The following is a 20,007-nucleotide window of genomic DNA, read 5'->3' as shown; positions in this document are numbered from 1 at the left end:
AATCTACAGTTTTCTGGTATATTTTTTTGGTTCAGATGGAAAATGCTAATATACTGTTAGCTGGACTTAATTTCCTTGATGATTATATAGCATAACCTTAAATGGCTAAGATTATCCTCAGGCAAAGTGTTTACCTGATGACTTATAATTAAACCTAGAAATGTGTATGTGTTAAAAATGAGTTGCTGTTTTCATCTCTTAAATATCATACTACAATCTGATTTATGTCTTTCTTCTTTTAATATTTGATGTTAGATTTTGTAATCCAGAGGTGGCAACCTGCTTCAAATGCTGCCACATGTTGGACATTATAGTAGCCATTATAAGAGATGCTGTATTCATAGAAATGTCTTATTTTCTTCAGTTTAGGGAAATCGAAATTGCCAATAGTGTTAAAATTGTCCCTGTTGTTTCCCAAGTCCATGGAGGGATCTCTTAATCACCAAGCCATGTATTGAATAGGTAACAATTACAGATCTAAGTGAGCCTGTTTTCATGCAAAGTAGAGAAAAGATAAGGGTAGAAAGTTTCAGTGTGCTCACTCTCTCTTTTCCTGCTGATTAGATAAGGATTCAGAGCAAGCTCCGCATAAATGGCCTAAGAGCTCAGTAGAAAGCTACAATTAATAAGAGACTTCCTTATTTGTGGCTCATGACAACACTTCTAAATGCCAGCCAGGATTTCTCAGAAGCTATAGCAGGTTTTATGCTCTAGAAAAAAAAAATCCTTTCTAAGTAAAACTCAGTGTCTTGAGTTTGGATTCTTGGAGCTGTTGAACTGGCTGATTCAGACACTAATATAAATGTGTCTGTGATACTATGATGTTCCTATTTTCCTTCTGATTCCTTTTGTCTTATAGCAACAAAAATGCTTAACTCCAGTGTAGCTCTTTTCTCTTGTATACAGTGTGTTTGAGAATCTACTTTCCTCCTTAAAAGTGTTGCTGCCTAAATCATAGTTTCATAAATCAGACTTGGAGATAGTGAGTTTTCTTTTACTCTCATGGCAGACCAGTTCTTTTTTCTCCTTGTGTGCTGGCATTTTCAACACAAGCTATACTTTAGTCAACTGAGGTATGACTGAGTGTAAACCATAGGGTCTCTGGAACTACAGGTGGAAACTTTACAGATGAGAGTTAATTTCTCACTTTTCCCTATGTCTCTTTCCAGAGTAATTGCAAAGAACTGGGTTTCTTCAAAGCAGTGCAGTTGTTGGATGCTTGTTTTGGATGAGCAGTTAGAAGTGGCCCATCAGGGCTTGATGTGGCTAGGCCAAGAAACCACAGCCTATCTACTTCAGGAGGTTACATGCTCTCCAAGAATGTTATTTTTGTACTCTCAGAAACAACTGAAATATAACTGGAAGCATACAGCTTAGAGGACATGTTAAACATGTTGCCCTTTACCTGCACCCAAAGCTTTCGTGTTTACTTTTCTCAAAAGGGGGTGGGGGTGGATGTCTTTTCAGTCTCCATCCTTCACTGTCTTTTTGCATTACAATGCTCAGAATATTAGTGGACAGCAAATACCTCCTCAAACAGTGATCAAATGTAAAGATTTACCTTTAATTACCGTGAATAAAATAAACGTTAGCATATTTATTTTTTTTTAAAGCTGAACCGAGTCAAGGCAACTTTGCTCTCTCTTGTGTTAGGTGCACTTAAACATTTGACCTTTCATGTTGTTGTGGCCTAAGAGCTCAATTCTCAAGTATAAGTAGATGACAGACCATCATAGTCTGTGAGTCTAGGGTGGTGTTCAGGGAACTTTTGAACTGCAAGAAGCAGGAATGTCCTCTGTGGAAAAAAGAGTGAAAATATGAGAATCTTGAGGAGGTGGGAGCAGTATTGGCTTTAGTTTATTAAAAGACCCTGATAAATCTGTCTTTATTCTGGGATTGTTTTGACAACAAGCACAAACATAATGAGGACAGACCAACTAACATACAACAGGAGTGTGTCAAAAGTAGTAAACATCCTGCAAGGTTATACAGTCAAAAGTGGTTCTTTGCCTCCTTTCTTCCCTCATGCTAAAAGTAAATAGCAACGAATCTTATGGCAGAGATGGATTTAGTGGTGAATGTCAAGTTTTGGAGTAATAAAATTGCGCAAGGAGAGAATAGCAGCCATGTGCTTAAGATCTTCAGAAAGGTTAAAAAAAGTGTAAAGGAGGTCTTTTTGTTATATTTGTACCTGATTTTAGTAACACTTGAAAGTGGTTTCTTCCTGTCTAGCTATAGTCCAGCTGAGTCATGGCCTTATACAGAATTTAGTTAGGTAGTTAGGACAACCTCTAAAATAAGTGTCCAACATCTGTCAAGAAAAAAAAATGGCCCTGTTATAACTGCAAAATGAAAAATAGGGCTTTCACAGCAGAATATTTTCTGGAGAACAAGCTGAAGCTCTTTATTTGAATGGGAGCAGGAACATTTGTTTATAAGAATAAGGAGTTAAAAGTCCATCAAGACAGTCTTCTTTGCTGTGAGTTTGCTGCCCACTTTGAATCTCAAATGAATCATATAAACAGTGATCTTGAATATGAGGTGAAATGTAGAACAGATCAGAAAATCAAGAAGTGATTTCCTCCTTATTGGAGGAAACTATTACCTTTATTCCTACTACCTTTATTCCTAGTTATACCAACTGGAGAAAAATCCAGTGCATTGTAGTGTTCCTGAAATGGTGTTCCAAGTAAGACATAAGTGTTCTAGGTTGTGTTCTTGTGTCTAGCTAGCAGCCTACATGAGGGCTTGATCTAGTCTGTCACCTCTGTGTTGTGGCCTTGCTGCCTCTTCATTTAGCCTGTGCTAGAATATTTAGTCCCAGAAGGGCTCTCATCTCCTTATGAGTGCAGCAGGTTGCCATCATACAACTGTAATGCCTTGTAATTGGCATCTGGCCTGATACAGGGAATAGTTTGGCCCATGCTCTCCTAAATACTCTTATATAAGCAAGCATAAAGTTACAGTGATGATCACATTTAGATACCACCTATTCTTTATTGCTCTTTTGATGTTCATTTGTTCTTCAAGATAAAATTACACTTCCAGTATGAAGACAGTTGAAGGCTGAAAATAAATCTGTTTGCATAACCTTTTACTGTTCTTTGTTGCAGCTCTCAAGTTCCACTTACAAATATAGGAGTGAAGAATTCAAGAGGCAGTTTTCTCATCTGCCAGACTCAGAGAGACTCATAGTAGGTAAGACATAATCACAGCAAAAATCCTTGTCTTCTGGCTGAGAACTCCGGATTGCAGTAGTGTCAAAGCATTTTGACTTCTTTTTATGGCAAATTCTAACTACAGCTGATAACTTTCTGTTCTCCTGTCTCTGAAATAGCACCAGATGCCTTAAGGGAAAGTCAGGTTCATATTCCTCTCCTGTACTGACTGCTTTGGGAAAATGACAGATTCTTTTTGGGGATTGAGAAGTGAAGGAGAGGGTGCAGAATCCTCCAGTTCATCTAGATACAGGATGGGAACCTTTTAATGACTTTTCCTGATGCTACTTTTAGTACATTTTTAGACAAAACCCATAGTGGAGATATGATTGTCTGACAGTGGACAAGTTAGATCATTATGCAAGGTCAGGGTGAGCACTGAGCACATAAACTTTGCATACATGCGTTGCCAGGCTTGTGAGATGGTAGTGTGAGAATAGCAGAGGTAGAATTTAATCCTGAGAGCACTGAATTTGTTTTATGCTCTTTCCATCATGGGCAACCAACTTGGTGTACCTTTTGCAGTGCTACAACCTTTCATTTTCTATCCTGTGAGTCTCTGCATCCTCTCTCTTACTTTAAAGAGGCAAATATGACAGTCAGTTATGACAGTCAGTTGCTGTAGATGTTGGGGGAGGGGGGAATGATTCCGCAGTTGTAATGGTTTGGGGCGTGGATACAAAGTTAAGGATGTTTCAGAGACCCTCTTAAGTAGGTAGATCATCCTTGCAAGGAGCATTTCTCTTTGCTCCCTGGAACTAACACCCTTGCCCAGGCACCTTGATTAATGTGACTTGTGGGACTGAGTGGCGCAGTGGGTGTTTGTAATTTTAAAAGACTTTTTCAGATGAATAGGAGAGGAAAGAAGCTGATGTCAGAGAATATCAAACTATGGTGTATAACATTTCTCAACACAGAGATATATTCCTTTTGAGCTCCAATTCCCTGATTCAGTCCACTGTAGAATCCATAGAAGGTAAACATGTAACCTACCTCCTTCGAATACAGTGATGCACCTTATTCCCTCCTTTATTACCTGTCTGCACTGTATTTGTTTAACAAATACCCTGTCAAAGAACTGGGTGTTAGTTTTATACAAAAGTGGCATTGTGACTGTTTAAAATTAATCTCTCATTTTATGCAACCTTTAAAGAAATTAATATTGAGAAGCTGTCAGTGTATGCCCACAGTGTGCAAGTGACAGCTCTGAAACAGTTAAATCCCTGTATCTTTTTCCAGCCTCAGAAGGGGGCAGTTATCCTCTGAAATGCCTTCTGAATTTTTAAAATATTTGAGTACCTAAAGTAAAACAGAAGAAATGGGTATTACTTCAAAGCATTGTTTTGATGTTTCTCCTTATACTTGATTGATACAAAAAGCCATGGAGCAAACTCTGAAGCACAGTTTCAAAGAACAGACTGCCTAGCAGTTCCTAGATTTAGGAATGGGTTAATCCCAACAATTTAGTACCTGCTCCATCAGAAGCAAAGTCACTACTTTTATATAATTTTTTTTTACCCTGTAAAAACAGCGCTTCTCTGAAATGACTCTTCGCGTCCCCCAGGCAAAGAGCATTTCCTTTGCTTGGTGCAGAAAAACTTATTATAGGCTTTACAGTGCTCAGAGAAGCCCTTACTTGCTGCTGTTCATTAAAACTCTTGTTCTTAGCTGTTAAAAAGAAGCAACTATTCCACTGTAATGAGCACAGTATACAAAGATTTTAGGAAATATTTCCTTAAAATGAAAAGAATTACTTAGACTTTCTAAATCAGAGCTTAAAGGAGTGCTGTTATAATTTGCCTGAAACTGTTGTTTACAATCAGCATATTTAGTTACTGATTCTGAAAACTTAGAAGGAGAAATGCTAATCTCTCCCTTTTGTTTTAATATTTTCTTTTATGTAAGTAGGTCAGATGGGGTTGCTCATCACTTGTCTAGTGATGACCTTTATAGGTCTAAATCCCTTCCATGCAAACTTCTTAGTAATGCTTTCCTCGAGTCCTTAACCTCAAACTCCTGCTGCATTCCTCTCTTAGCATTTTGGTATCTGACTTTTTGTTAAACATGCACTTACTGGTTTAGATTTAAGCTTATGTCATTCTGTTTACAGTTATATCTCCAAGGGCTTGTATACATGTCTCGTTATTGTTGCAAGAAACTTTATTTCCACTTGATTATTTGAGGGGAAAAACTCAAGGGAATGTTAAAAACTATAATAAAAGCTTATGTAGATGCAGACTTAGCTTGAAGTTAGGATGTTGGGGACTCCTGAACCTCTTGATATTTGAACAAGAATTGTATTCATCTTGTAGTACACAAAATCAAAATTCTGGCTCGGACAATACCAGATACGATGCTTTTCAAAATAACAAAGACATTTGATATCTCTAAAGTTAAAATCATTAATATCCTGCATGAATACCTACATTCTGGGTATTTTCTATATGTAAGGTAGCCTTCTTTAGGTCAGAGCTTCCAGAAGAGGTCTGTCTTAATTATCTAGCAGTAGTACTTCTGAAAATTCCTTTTGTTTGAATCTTCAGGCTCTGAAATAGTGAAAGCTCTTGGAGATTTTTATAAAGTGCAACCAAATCCTCTGCTCTTGTTCTTAATTAGCAGGTATCTGATGATGCATAATTACCTTCTAGCTGAAACTTGTTTCTCAATAGGGATGTTTCAGTCAGAGGCAGTATCATAAAAATGACAGCTTCTGAAAATATCCCCCGCCTGAAAACTGGATAGCTTCAAGATGCCCTTTAGTGTCTCACTCTGCAGATAGTTTTAGCTAGTGATAGGATCTGTTTAGTGGAAAATTATTATCCTACTACAACATATGAACTACTGTTATGTAGGAGTTGACAGTATAATCTGTTATAGTATAAAACATTTGTGTATTCTGTTGTTTAGGCACTTCAAAGTTTTACTAATTAATACTTCTCACATGTTCCTGGTCTTGCCTGATACCTCTTCTCTGAAAGCATAGGATAATGCACAGAGGGTTGATACACAGAGATATTCCATTAACTCTGGGTGTTCCCAGAACAATGATCTGGATGCAACCCAGTACAAGTCTGCCTTTGTAGACTTCTTAAGAGTGAAAGAAATGGCTTTTTATTATGTTGTAATATTCCTATCTCATTCTAGTTAAGAAGTTTGGATCAACTGTACTGCAGTGAGTGAGTAACTTGCTCTTGCTCTCTCTACATAGATTACGCCTGTGCACTCCAGAAGGATATCCTGCTGCAAGGGCGCTTATATCTCTCTGAAAACTGGCTCTGTTTCCACAGCAACATTTTCCGATGGGAGACCACAGTAAGATCGCTTAGCACGCTTGAATCCCACCTTTTCTTTGTCCTATGCTATCAGGATATTGGGGTAGAGTCCCTCAAGCAAAGTTTGTCCTGTCAATCTCATACTAGTGACTTTGGGCTGTGAAGAAAGAGCCTGCATCCCTGAGTCGATACACAGATGCATTGCTCTGTGTAAAATGAGAATAGCCTTGGAGACATCCTAATGCTTAAGTAAGCCTGCTCAGTCAGTCATTCAGCATAGGAAGTTTAGGAGTTATGCAAAAGCTGATCTTTTACATTCCTGGGTGACAGTTTGCCTCTCCTTACCAAGGAGAGTTACCCAAGGGATGTAACACATAATCTTCTCCCGTAAGACCAGAAGCACGACACAATACATGGTGTTTGAGAACTCTCCAGCATTGAACCTCACTTGATTTAGTCTCACATGTAAATATCAGCATCTAAGAACAGCAAAAGGGAATTGATAAATGATCTCTGCATGTTCTCATATTGTGGTCTGTAGCTTTTGAACAGTATGGACAAAATTTGGTATTTGTGATATGTTGGCCCTCTTCTTGTGTAAAAATTAGGTTAATGAGTTAAAATTTTTCGTTCAAGCAGTTGTTGCATCTGGTGTAGAACTTTCATAAGGCAGTGAATGAGAAAAGGGAGATAACCTAGGTAGTAGGTGATGGTTGTGTCAAAATGTTCTGTGAGCTGTAAGACTGCTCATACCTTAAGTTAATCTCTTAAATTTAAGTGCTCTGAAATACACAGGACAAACAACAAATAGCTGGTATACTTTAGGAGAGTGAGGGTATGTAGAAATACTTAACTGAAAACCAAGCTTAATTTCATCAAGTGTATTTGACTGAATATTTCTTATTTGAGACTTGAAATAAATTAAAAATAAACTCTTTGAAATTACACCCTTGAACATGTAAACTCTTTCAAGACTGATTTTTCAGCCAAAACAGCATACATCCTGGTATGCTGTTGCTGCCTGTTTAGCAGAGTGGTATCTTCAGTGATAACCTTTAGGCAATCTGAGCTCATCAGCTGCAATGGTAGAGCCAAGTTTGGGGACCTCCTTAGCAGGTTGTGTTGATGCAGAGAGAGAATAAGTGGAGGACCTTCTGCACACAGAGGAAAAAGCAAATCCAGCTGTATGTTCTTCCTTTTTCCAAGCAGAATGGCAGCACAGCCTTCTCTGCAAGTGAAGGGGGTAGGCTGAATGGAAATGGCTTGTTGCAGCCAGTCAGACCATGCTCTTCTAAATTTCAAGTACTAATATACAAGGCAAGCACACTTAAGCAGGAAGATTTTCTTGCAGTGTCTGGACTGCAAATAATCTCTGAAAATGGGATATATTGCAAACTTCTGTGAGATGACATAGACAAGAGAGATCAGATAATAGGCTGTCCTGCTTTATGTCTAGCATGCTGATTGAGATTGGCTTTCACATCCGTGGTTTTTATTTGGTTGGGATTGTGGAATATGGCTGGAGGAGTGGAGGGAAAGAAGAAAGAACCACTTGCTTCCCTAGTCCTAATATGAAAGGAGATTATTCTTAAGTCACCTTAGCTTCTACTTTGGAATACTTGCTGTTAAGCTTAGCAAGTGAAGACTGTAATTGCCTTTGTGATCTCAACTAAATTGCATCCCAGGGTTTAGGGCTAGAGTTCCTCTTGCATGTTCTGTAACTTTAAATTTTTAGTCTTAACAGTTATTTTTTGATATGTCTTATTAAATCTGTTTCTGCTTAGATTTCTATTGCCTTGAAGGATATCACTTTCATGACAAAGGAGAAGACTGCTCGGCTCATTCCAAATGCCATACAAATAGCAACAAAAGGAGAGAAGGTGAAAAGTTGTTTTAAAATATCTTCTTGTTAAATTATAATGTCTAGGACAGAGCACTTGTTCTAGTTTATATTTGCATAAGTAACTTCCCTGTCAAATTTCAAGTGTGACTGGGACTGACTTGGTGGGATTGGGACAGACTGGTGGTTTGGTCCCTGTTCGTATTATTTTAGTAATTCAGCTTCAGTTTGATTGCAGAATCCCTTCATACTGTTGATGGAGTAACCAGGAAGGAAGAGGCTTTGTCTCACTGATTGAAAGGAAAGCCATTTGAAAACTATAAGTTCAGGGCATGAATTCAGAATTATCGTTCTTGATATTGGAAAAATATGAAAGTGATATGAATCACTGGATTTAAAGTGCCTCTGGAAGAAAACTGCTGAAAATAAAAGGACTGTGGTGTCATGGGGTTTGAGTTATGGAGAAATTTACCCTAGAACATGCAGTTATATGTGCTGGGAAATTAAGTTTGTGAGTGTGTATTTGAAAAACTGAAAAGCATGATGTAGAATTTTCTTACGTGCAACACAGTTCTTCTGTAAGTGCCTTGAAAATAATAATTCTTGGTGGATGCAGAGAATAGCTTTCCACAGTTAATGTGGAGTTGTTCTTTGTGAAGGAGCTGTGATTCCTCATATTTGGCTGTTCCCTCTCAATTTATCCAATATTAACTTTCATCAACAAGGAAGATAGACCTCTTTACTAAAAAATAACTTTCAAATGGGAAAGATTTTAATACTGCAAACGATGCATCTAATTTGATCTCATATTTTAATTATTTTAATTTCACATCATCTCACGTGAAAATGTTAGTAAAAGGAATGTGTGGCAAAAGGATGGAAAGACCTGTGGCCTGTAAGAAACAGGCATATGCATCTCTGATTTGCTTCACTTCCTATGTGGAAGTGAGAGACATTTAGGTTTGTAGTTAGTTGAAGAGCTCTTCCTTCATGCCATGGGTAGTCAGATGCCTGGAAGAGCAAGTGTCTTTATATACTGTGTGGACATTGAGGGTCTGACTCTTACTTATGGAAAGTGATAAAAAGTGTGGAGTGTGAGGAATATACTCTAGATTTGCTGAATGTGAAAAGAGGCATGCTGTTGCTGAAAACCTTACAATATTCAAGATAGAGGAAAGCATTCTGGAGTTCTTGAAAGTACCTACAACTGAGCTTTTTTTTTTTTTTTCCACCTTGTTTTTCCTGCAGTTTTTCTTCACGTCATTCAGTGCAAGAGACAGAAGCTACCTCAGTATCTTCCGTTTATGGCAGAATGTGTTGCTGGATAAGGTGAGTTTGTACCTGTCAGTACCTTTTTCTAATGTGGGCATATGTGTCTTTGGAGGATAAGAGACTTGAAGTTAGCTTTTCCTTTCTGACTTAGAATTCTAATCTGATGTTCTCCTTTGGTTCCTTGTACTTTATGTCCCAGATAAAATTCCCATCCTTTCCTTCTCATACTGCCACCTAAACTCTGCTGCTGATGGAGCATATAGGTTGCATGCTTCTCTTCACTACCAGCTCGAGCATGCGTTACTAAATTAGTATGCACTTGCTTTACATTTTTTATGATTAATTTGTGATTCAAAAGGCAAGAGGGTTTCTCAGTGATAACTTTTAAGGAAAAGGGCTTAAAATCTCCTTCTCAGTTAAGTTAGCTGAACCTTTGCTATCCAGCTCATTACAACTCCCCTGACCTTGAATAAATGCAACAAAGGCAGGCTGTATGATTTGAAAGTGTATTTTGGCAACCTATGTGAGTTAGTTTGATTTATATTGCAATTTGTGGATACTTAAGCTAATCTTTCTAAAAATGCACTGAGACTTTTGCAGAACATCACTGTAAGAAAGATAATTTTTGTAAACCAATTTCTTCCTGTTTATAGCTCTCATTGTTTAAATATTTTAACACAGTTGCAATTGCACACTGAAATATCCACATACAACTGTGCTACAATGGCCCCCAAAGGATTAAAGCTGTTGGACTACTTATAGATTGTAGCTACCCTTTTTTTTTTTTTGTTACGTTAATTTTAGGGCAGACTTTTTGTCAAACAAAAGCTGAAAATAATAAGGAAGTGCAATTTAAGGCAAAACTAATGTTTCCTGCTAATCTCTTCTCCCTCAAATCAAATACTATTTAACTGTAACATCATAACCATCTTGTCTTGAATCCAGCCACAATGTACTGTGTCATCTTTTAACAACTGGAATGTGCAACTGGAAGTAACCCTGCTTTCTTCTGTTACGCAGTGTGTCAGAAATAGCAATTACCTTATTCAGTTGATTAGTTTGTGGTGCTGGAGGGTGAATGTATGGACATTCACGTACACAAATCTGCCCAAGGGGCTGGAACAGAGGTAACAAGCTTTGTGCTGTTCAGTATTAGTTTTCCTTGTTTGTTTCGACTCTGTGACACTGAAATGAGTGTCACATAAGGAATGACTTTTCAGAGCACTAACTAAAGGATAGATAAGAAAGTAGGAGGCATGGACTGCATGTAAGATGAGATGTATTAAGCTAGCAGTTTTTAGGGATCAGTGCATTTGAGTAGCTTGGGAACTATGCTTATTCTTTCTATCAAATCTTGCTGTTAGCTTGCTTGCATCTTCACTGAAGTATGTTAAAAGGTAGGTCTATGAGGTTTTCTGCTTGGGGTTCTCAGTTGTAATATGGAACATTTCCATGAGGAATATGTAGGGCTTTTTAATGTAGTATGTTTAGAACTAGTTACTGAAACACGATTTCTGTTAGGTTGAGCTCCTACTTCTGCAATGTAATAATGACTTCTGATTCTCTGCTAGAATGTGTTTGAGTCACCTGTCAGCCTACTTTATGATTCTTTACTAGATCAAGCTATAGGGGGGCACTGTGGAGTTGAAAGTAGAAACTGAAGTTGCTAGAGCTGGATCCACTGACTCCTCTACAATGACAGCTGTCTATTGAACTGCTGCTAAAAGAGAGCCCTTGGTACATCCAAGCAGTTTTACTGCTTTCTCCTCACTACCCCATTGCAGGGACAACATACATTTGAAAAATATCTCATAGATCTGAGGCTCTGGCATGGTGTATGCAATGTTAAATTGTGAAATAAAGTAATTCTGTTGTAATCTGAAGTATAACTGACTGCAGCTGTCACAGTGCTGGTTTGCGCCACCTGATGGTGAATAATCCCCAATTTCCAGGATTTGGATTCGGGGGATTGGAATTGTATTTGCTTCAAATCACGTCTGTGCCGAGGTAATTTTCGGTCACTGGCCTCTTCAGCACTTCCTGGGCATAGATTTCCTGTTACGAGGTCTCGCTTCTGAAGAGTGACCTGTCTGCTTTACCTGATACACCTGAAGCTTTCACCACCTGCAGAACTTCTTGGTGGGGTCAGCATGCCCTTTCCCAGATCTCCATCTTGTGGCCGTTCTGTCTTGTACCTCTTCAGTATTGCACATCCTAGGTGGTTGAACAAGTAGTCCTTTGTTAAGTCTGCCTTTCTACTAGAAGTGGCTTGCACTGTGCAAGAAAAACATCAAATGGTTAGATGCTATTCTGTGCCTAAACTCATCCATCCAGATGCTCTCCCCCAACTTTGCATCGCTGTTCTGACAGGACTCCTGGTCCCCTTTAGCTGAGTTGTAGTTCTCTAGCTTATAACTTTTCCTTTAGACCTTGCTCAGAATACAGTACTGTGCATCTGGTGCCTTTCTGGGAATCAGTGGGTACCTTCCTCTTAAGATGGTCCTTTCTTAGGCTTTTTATTCTTAAAGTGTCCATGTAAAGATATTTTTTTCTTTCAAGTAAAATGCTATCTTTTCTTTTTTCTCCATCCCTATTGCAAAATGTGTGCAGAGTGAGTCTCTTAGGCTTTTACCTTGCCATTGTTTTTTAAATGACCCAGCATCATGGAAAATAAGGAATCATTAATGCAGGTCTGGAAGAGACATGACACCAGTGTTGATAAAACAGATAGCTGCTTCCATATCCACTGCAGCTTTCAATAATACATTGGTTTATAAAATCAGCTGAAAATCCTGTTTTGCAATAGGCTTTCCAGATTGGTAAAACAAGTTTATATGGCTGCTATTGACAGTAAGAGCAATGCCATTTATACCTTTGCTTTATTTTCCTAAAGCTTGTGGGTGTCAAATATCCCTCCAGTTTAAGGGAGAAGGAACAAATTAAAATGTAATTAGACAGGTCATTCAAATCCCAAACAAACACAGCACTCCTTATTTCTAATGGAACAAGATCTTAACTTAATCGGTCTCAATTCCCATGAGTCCTCTTCCTTAGAGTTGGATTTACTTTCCTATTGTTCTTTGTATGCTTTGCTGGGTAGAGATTTGCACCTGTCTCCAGAGACATTGTAGCAGGTAAGTCTAGAGGTGTGAGAAGGGACCAGAATTTCTGATCAGTTGGGCTTCTTATGGCAGACATCTGCCAGGACAACACTTCTGCCTTCTCCAGCAGCTTCTCAGGAAGGTTGTGAAAAAAGAGAGGTTTATTTGCACCTTTGTGTGCAACAAGCGTTATTTTAGAGATCAAAGAGGGCTTGGTTTGATTCTGACCTTCATGTTTGGGCACTTAGAGAGCAAATTTGCTGTTTTCCTCCCCTGTTCTAAAAATAAGCAGTCAGACAGAGTTCTGTAGCAGAGTTGCCTGGCAGGAGTGTGGTGTGTGGTGGGCTGTCTCTTGAGTCAATCTGTATGGCATGTCTTGTTCTTATTTCTGCATTTGTCCATAGGGGGTAAAAATCAGCAGCTTTGCTTCTGTCAGTGGCATTCTGTAGTATTGCTTGTGCCATGACACTGCTTTGTTGACTGTGAAGCAAAGTATTGATGTTTTATGCTCTTGCTGAAAAGACAAAACAGTTTTGGAGCTGCTTCTTGTAGCCTTTGTGTTTGCACACAAAGAGAACTGAGCCCAGCAGAGACCATCACCTTGAATGGGCAAAGTAATTCATGTTAAGATTCAGCCTTTCAAGCTTCAGAGCTTCTCTAAACCATCCTCTCAGAAGCAGAAGTCTGACCCAGAAAATTTATGCCCTTCTTTGCTTTCAGAACTGATCCTTTCTGAGAAAATAAAGCAAGTCTGGTTTGGTTCTTGGGTTATGACCATTAAGAACTTATTATATCTAGCTGAGCTAGGAATAATTGGGCAGAGCACAAGAATGCTGTTTTAGAAGCAGAAGTTGGTAGCATTGACTTTACAAAACCACAGGAAACAGCTTTATAGATTCCTAAAATGCGTAGCTGAAAAGCTTCTCTGCTTTCCTCAAACTATTAAGCTCACTATACAAGGGCAGTCTGATTTGCCCATAGACTGCTGCGGAACATGCCAGTGAATCTAATTGGTGACATTAACTATTTCCCAGTTATTTTCTTATGACTGGAAATAAAAGCACTGGCAGTATTGGGCAATGGAAGTAAGTGAAAGTAGCTTCTCCCCCTGTCCTTTGATTTCTGATTGAAAAGTGTGCTATCTAGATGATACCTCAGTCGTATTTTGAAATTTTTTTTGTAATATTTTTGAAATATTTTTGTAATGCTTGCACCTGGTCTTGGCCACTTAATGATAGCAGCTGTAGGTAGTTGTTTATGATTATGACTTTATTGCTCCAAAAGACAGCATGCCTGCGGAAAGTAAGGCAGCTGTGTGTTGATGCACGTGTTTTTAGCAGTGCGTTGCTCTGTAGAGCAAACCCCGTGGCAGAAGGAGGCTGGCACTAGCTGCTGTGACCCTTGCTTTATGGCTGTGTGTTTTGTGTTTTAATGTTTACTTTGTCCTCGGTAGGATTAAATACCTTGAAACTGATCTCTGCCAATAGCGTGCTTGTGCCAGCTGCTTTCTGAAAAGCCCGAAACCTTCTTGTGCCGGAAAACACCCGAGGGAAAAACCCCTCCTGATCTCCCGAACTGGGCCGGGCTTGCCCCGGTCCTCGCACGCTTCCCCTGAGGTTCGGCGGGAGATGCGATGCAGCGCGGGGGTCCCGCAGCGGGGGCAGCGGGACCCCGACGGAGCTCCCGGTCCCGCCCCGGGCCGGCGGGAGCAGCCGGGGAAGGCGCTGCCCCGGCCCCCCTGCGGGTGCGGGGGCGGCCCCGGCCGGGCCCCGCCGCCGCCGCCCAGCAGGAAGTGGGAGCGCGGCGGCCCCGGCGGCGGCTCCCGGCGGGAGCGGGGGTGTCCCGGGAGCGGCGCTGCCCGGCGGGAAGCGCCAGGTTGGTGTCGGTGCGGGACACGGCGCGGGCAGCGGGAGGGGGGAAGAGCCGTGAGGCCGAGCATTTACATTCCTGCCCGGGGGTCAGCTCCTTCGTGTCTGTCTAAAATTGCGGGTAGTGTAACACTCTACAGGTGAAGCAGGGAGGTGGAGAGGATCATTTAAAAGCTCTTTAAATAATGCATGCGTATTTAATGTCATCGTTTCATGCAAATAGTAAGCAGTACTTGTGTTACTGCCTCATTAGCACAGTCCTGTTCCCTTGATCAATATGAATTGTGGCCAAGACACATTTTCCAGTGTGGTGTCTCTGTTTTTTAAGATCACTAGTATCGCTCTCTGAGCTCTGCTAAATACCAAAGCCTTATTTCCTTTATTTCTTTCTCTCTCTTTTTTCCTTCTTCTCTTCTCCCTATAGCCCTTTGCAGTTGAGATGGACTTTGAAACTTGTTGCTTACTTTGCAGAAGTGAATGTGTCATACTGCTTTCACTTTCCAAACTTTGCATCTAAGAGAACTTAAAATATGTTCCAGTAGCTATGGGAATTCATGGAGCAGGGCAGAGATACTGTAGAGAAAGAGAAGATAGGTAGTAGTGAGTCAAGGTAATCCTGAACAAAATCAACTATTTTTCATAAAGAGGCTGCTGGTGGTCCAAAGTTAGGACCTCCTGTCTCACCTTAGCAAAGTGGGCAGTTGGCTGACGTGGACACCACTGTAGTGAGTGAAACACAGGCCTCTCACAATTTGTAAAGTACTCTAAGCACCTTCAAGAAACAGGCAGGTAGGTGTCTATTAATTAAGCAGTTTGTCTGGGATCAAAGGGGGAGTCCTTGGCTGTCTAATAGTTACTGATCTTGTGCTGTATTGAGTAAAAATCAAGAGGGAGGTACCTTGAAGGTATCTGTGAAATTATTGATGACACACAAAGTAGCAAGTAATGGCTACAAGTGTGTGTTTTCTTGAAATGACAATCCAACGTCTGGTTAAACAGTGATCGGTTGAGAATATAGAGTAGACAGGAGTACAGTTGCCCAAAATGCTGAAATCCAATCTTGGAATGTGATATCTAAATGCTTTCAGTGCTTTTCAGAATTGAGGTTAAAGGCTGTGGCGTAATTCAGACTTGTTGCTGTTTTACCTCCGGTGCCTTACTGTCCCATACTGTGGTTCTTGACTAGCCTGCTTTCTTTCAGAGGCTAACCAAGCAGGAATTCTGGCAGCTGGTACACCAGAGCTATGGTTCTGAGCTGGGTCTGAACAGTGAGGAGATGGAGAGCTTCCACTCATCATCTGAGGACAACGGGCAGTCTCGGTAAGGAGAGGCTATAAAGCCTGTTGAAACACTTGGGGAGAAGCACTGTCCTCTTTCTTAGAAGTTCTTTTGCCAAAGTACTGCTGTAGCCTTACCAGAAAGGTTAAGCTTGTAGTAAAAGGATGCAAAAATCTGACCTGCATAGACCGAGCATGCATAAAAACTTAACTGTGTTCATTTTCTAAAATAATGGGAGCGCAGCAGAGGCCCCCGAAGGAGGGAGGTAGGAAGATGATGTTCTCTCTGCATCTGCTTGGGCAGATAGCAGCATAGGACAGCTTAAATACCGACTTTTTTCATGATGGTGTCCAGTCAGTACCTCTTTACCCTTCTGCAATATGGAAGGGCTGAATGAAATGGAGCTATATATGATTTTCAGATACTTTTTTCCCCTCCTCCCTTGACACTGAAACACTTGTTTTGCTTTGCTCTCCTGATGTCTGTGGTGTTAGCTGAATATTGGGTTGTCCTCAGCTTGAATTAGAAAACTATAATAATAATAAATATAATAAGACGGAATAATTGTAATAACAATGTGGGTTTTTTAAGAATTGCCTTGATTTTTTGTTTTGAACAAATGTGAATTAAGTTATGAACTGCCAGTGTCAATTAATAACAGCACTTTATGCAAATAAATATGATTTTACAAAACTGATCAATGTAACTTGTCTCTTTGCAATCCTGTGTTATCTATGTTTGTTTAGAAAAATTCAAGTTCATTGCAAGCTTTAAAAGATGTCCTATTAAATATTTTCTGGTTGGTTTTTTTTGTTTGTTTGTTTGTTGCCTGTAAAAAAGGCACAACTATGCAACTCTGGAATAGGGGATGCAGGAAAAAATTATCACACTTTAATACATTTTCTTTCCAAATTTCTTCTAAACTATCTCTCTTTCATCTTTCCCCGCAGCACTCACTATCTCTGTGATTCACCAGTGCTTGGTTTTATTAACCTTATGATCAGAAGCTGAATCTTCTGAGAGGTGCTTAGGATGAGGAAAATGGCTTGAGAGATTAATGAGCTGTATGTGGGAAAAAGGAGTTGGTAGTTTTTAATGTTAGATTAACAGCCATAGTTTGAATGCAAAAATCACACATAAGCTTTCTCAGATTTTTCAGCACTTATCTCCAAAGATATTTTCCTTTTTGCTTTGGACAGATCCAGCATTTGTGATGATTCTGGAGAAAGGGATGAAAAACTACCTAAAATGATTGGTTTAGTTCGTGAACCCACACTTCAAGCAGAAGAAGAGTCACTCAACAGACACATGTTGCCGGGAGTAAGTGCTGACACAGCCTTTCCTGCTAGTTGTAACTGATAGGCATATATGCTTAACTTGTGTATCTGTAAGCATAGGAGGCATGGGGTTTGTAACTTCAGAAGCCTTTGAGAATTCAAGAATGTTTCTTGAATTTGAAAATTAACAAAATTCTGTATAAGAGAATGTTGTTGGTGTGAGTTTCAGCAATGTCCTTTCACTAATTCACTGCATAACCTGGCTGGAACACTGAGGCTTATGCCCTGGTCTGTTTTTATTGTTTCCTTTAAAAACAAAACTACCTGGGTTTTTTTATCCACTTCCCTAGGGACCATATGTTTTTTTTTTATCCAAGTGCTTTATGGAAGTAACACCTTTTTCACTTCCAATGCTTTCTTACTTGTGGTATTTGTCATTTAAAAAGATATCTCTCCTGTACATAGGGTTTATTAGAGGGTAGTTATACTTTGTTTTCCTTGCCTTCAAAGGTCACTTAGCCTACTATTATGAATATATGACACCTTTTTTATTGAAATTTGTGGAAATGTTTCAGAAGGAAGGGGAAAACCTCCACACTTGTTCTTATAAAGATGAGTTTTTCTGTAATTCCTTGGGTTAGTAGAACTGAAGCAGCATGAATGTTTCACTCATGTTCATTCATGTCATATGAATTTGTGAACATATTTGGCTGTTTGGAATGGCAGGTGCATTAGTAGCAATATCTGAGATGGGCACAGTGTCTAGCACAGTTGCAGGGACTCCTGTGTGTAGTTGTAGTCCTGAAAGGTTACAAACATTTTCTCTTGGTTATTAGATATCCCAAAGATCTTTGAACAGCAAATGAATTACTAAAGCCTTTTTTTATGAGCTTCACTAAAGTTGGGTACTGAATTGCTGGTTTTGCTTTGGAAAATTTGGGGAAGGAAGAAAGGAGATGATTTTAATGGTTTTTACTACCGTATAAATCTGGCTTTTGTCACTTCCTAAAACTGATCTGGAGGTTAAGTAGGCTTTAAATAGTTTTGCCAAAATCGAAGTTAATGGCTAGAGACTCATATCCAGCAAACTATACTGGTGTTTGTCAGATGTTAAAAGCTTAGTTAATTGCATGATGAGTATCCATCATGGAAATCCTAGCAATATAGGACATTTTTGGAGGTAAGGGAAGCCTGAGGGGACTGTGGATGCTGCTGGAATTTTAGCTCTTTAGAATAATTAAAAATCTACACAGGTAGCCTTGGTTTAGACTTGTAAGTCTTATTTGCGCAAGAACAAGCCATTTAAAAATAATTGCTATGTTTGGAAAAGAAGCCACACCCAGAAATGTCTCCTGTGAGTGCTAAATCTAATTGGGCTTGTTGGCAAGGAGGAATGCCTGGGGATTTGGTCTGTAAGCAAGGAAAAATGCCAGGATTCTCCCTTGAATAAACTGCCTTTAAAAAGTCTTTTAATTATAGTGTAAAAGTGCAATCTTGATAAATATGTAACTAAACTGTTTAGTTTACTCTTTCAGAGTAACTAAAATGCATAATGATTGTGTTCAGCTATATGTGTCACTTGGCATTTCTCAAGAATGTCAACACTCTCTCCACAGCACTGGGATTACAGCATATTTTGTAGAACCACAGGAGCAGTAGGAGGAGGCAGTAGTGCTTAGAATGTATTTATCAAAAACCATTGCACTGATGACACAAAACACAGCTAATCACCTCCAAAGACTGGAGGGAAACAGGCTTAACCTCCCCTTTACTGCTCTGATAGACAAAGCAAGTCCCAAAGCCCTCTTCAGTGGAAAATCTGAGTTGGTTGTAGTACTTGGCCCATCTTGGAAAAAATGTTGTTAATGGCTGTCTATAGTTGATTGAAAAAAAGTCTGTGTGGAACACCAGTTGTGGCTCATCTGCTTCTCTCACTCACTACATCGTAATTTGGGCACCACCTTATTGCCTGTGTTTACAACTATCATCTTCCCTCTGCCCCTTGTAGGGAGCCCTTCCAGTCCCAGAGCTTGCTGTTCGCAGGCTAAAAATCAGAAAAGCCTTGGCACAGGTTTTAGCAGTACTGGACTAGCTCAGGAGATAAACGTACATAGGGAAGAAATTACACATCTGTAATTCCAGAGACAGATCTAAAAATCATTACTCTTTAGTGTCAAGAAAACCCCACCAAACCAACCCAATATCCCAACACCCAAAACCCCAAGAAAACAGTGTTTAAGTTGATCAGTTATTCCAAAAGCCTCAGCATGAATGTCTTCTTTGACATCATGAAAGGCTTTTTTGTTGGAGCTGTTGCTCTTGTCTTCTGACTTGAGCCTGACTTCCCTGCTCTGCTTATAGCATAGTAGGCTGCTCTGATGCTGCTAGTGGGAGCTCCACTTGTTCACCAGATCCGAAATGGATATCAAAACTCTCATAGAGTTCCTTGGATTTGTGCTGGATCTGTGTCAAGTTTTAGACTATTCTATCACTACTAGTTCCTTTTTGACTTCCGTCTATATTGGTAAAGTATTTTGACATTTAAATATTAGTTCCCTCCTAGGTACTGTTGTTTGACTGAGTAAAACTATAGGCATGGTAGGTCCTTTCAATAGCAGCATTTGTTAATTGATCAGCTTTTCTGATTCAGTCTTTTTTTTTTTTGACCTTGAAAGGAGTCTTTTTGTCTGCTTATACTGCAGTCAGATTCATGCCTGTTTTCCAACCACCCACCTTTTGCTAATGGCCTTTAGTTGCACAAAAAAAAGTAAATGGTTTTTATTTTGAAAAAAGCCAAGAAATACAGGAAGTACCTGATGATGGTTCAAACAGCAGATGCTTTTTCTTTCTTGAGTCAGTGCTGAATAATTTTACAGGATGA

General features: G+C 39.6%; 1 protein-coding gene across 6 annotated transcripts in view; it reads left to right on the top strand.

Moving 5' to 3' along the window:
• GRAMD1C (GRAM domain containing 1C) overlaps positions 1 to 20,007 on the top strand; it is a 52,764-nt gene that overhangs the window by 14,969 nt on the left and 17,788 nt on the right. For all 6 annotated transcript variants that reach the window (XR_004355173.1, XM_032678594.1, XM_032678593.1 and 3 more), the window contains exons 3-8: positions 3,114 to 3,198; positions 6,427 to 6,530; positions 8,275 to 8,370; positions 9,579 to 9,659; positions 15,773 to 15,891; positions 17,049 to 17,169. Coding sequence is in view for 5 of the 6 variants with exons in the window: in XM_032678594.1 (XP_032534485.1) it covers positions 3,114 to 3,198; positions 6,427 to 6,530; positions 8,275 to 8,370; positions 9,579 to 9,659; positions 15,773 to 15,891; positions 17,049 to 17,169 (606 nt within the window). In the remaining variant the exon portion in view is untranslated. The remainder of the gene's footprint in view (positions 1 to 3,113; positions 3,199 to 6,426; positions 6,531 to 8,274; positions 8,371 to 9,578; positions 9,660 to 15,772; positions 15,892 to 17,048; positions 17,170 to 20,007) is intronic.

Source organism: Chiroxiphia lanceolata, chromosome 2, assembly GCF_009829145.1.
Source record: "Chiroxiphia lanceolata isolate bChiLan1 chromosome 2, bChiLan1.pri, whole genome shotgun sequence".
Taxonomy (NCBI): Eukaryota; Metazoa; Chordata; class Aves; order Passeriformes; family Pipridae; genus Chiroxiphia; species Chiroxiphia lanceolata.
The sequence above is the reverse complement of the archived record's forward strand: the minus strand, read 5'-3'. Positions and strand labels throughout refer to the sequence as shown.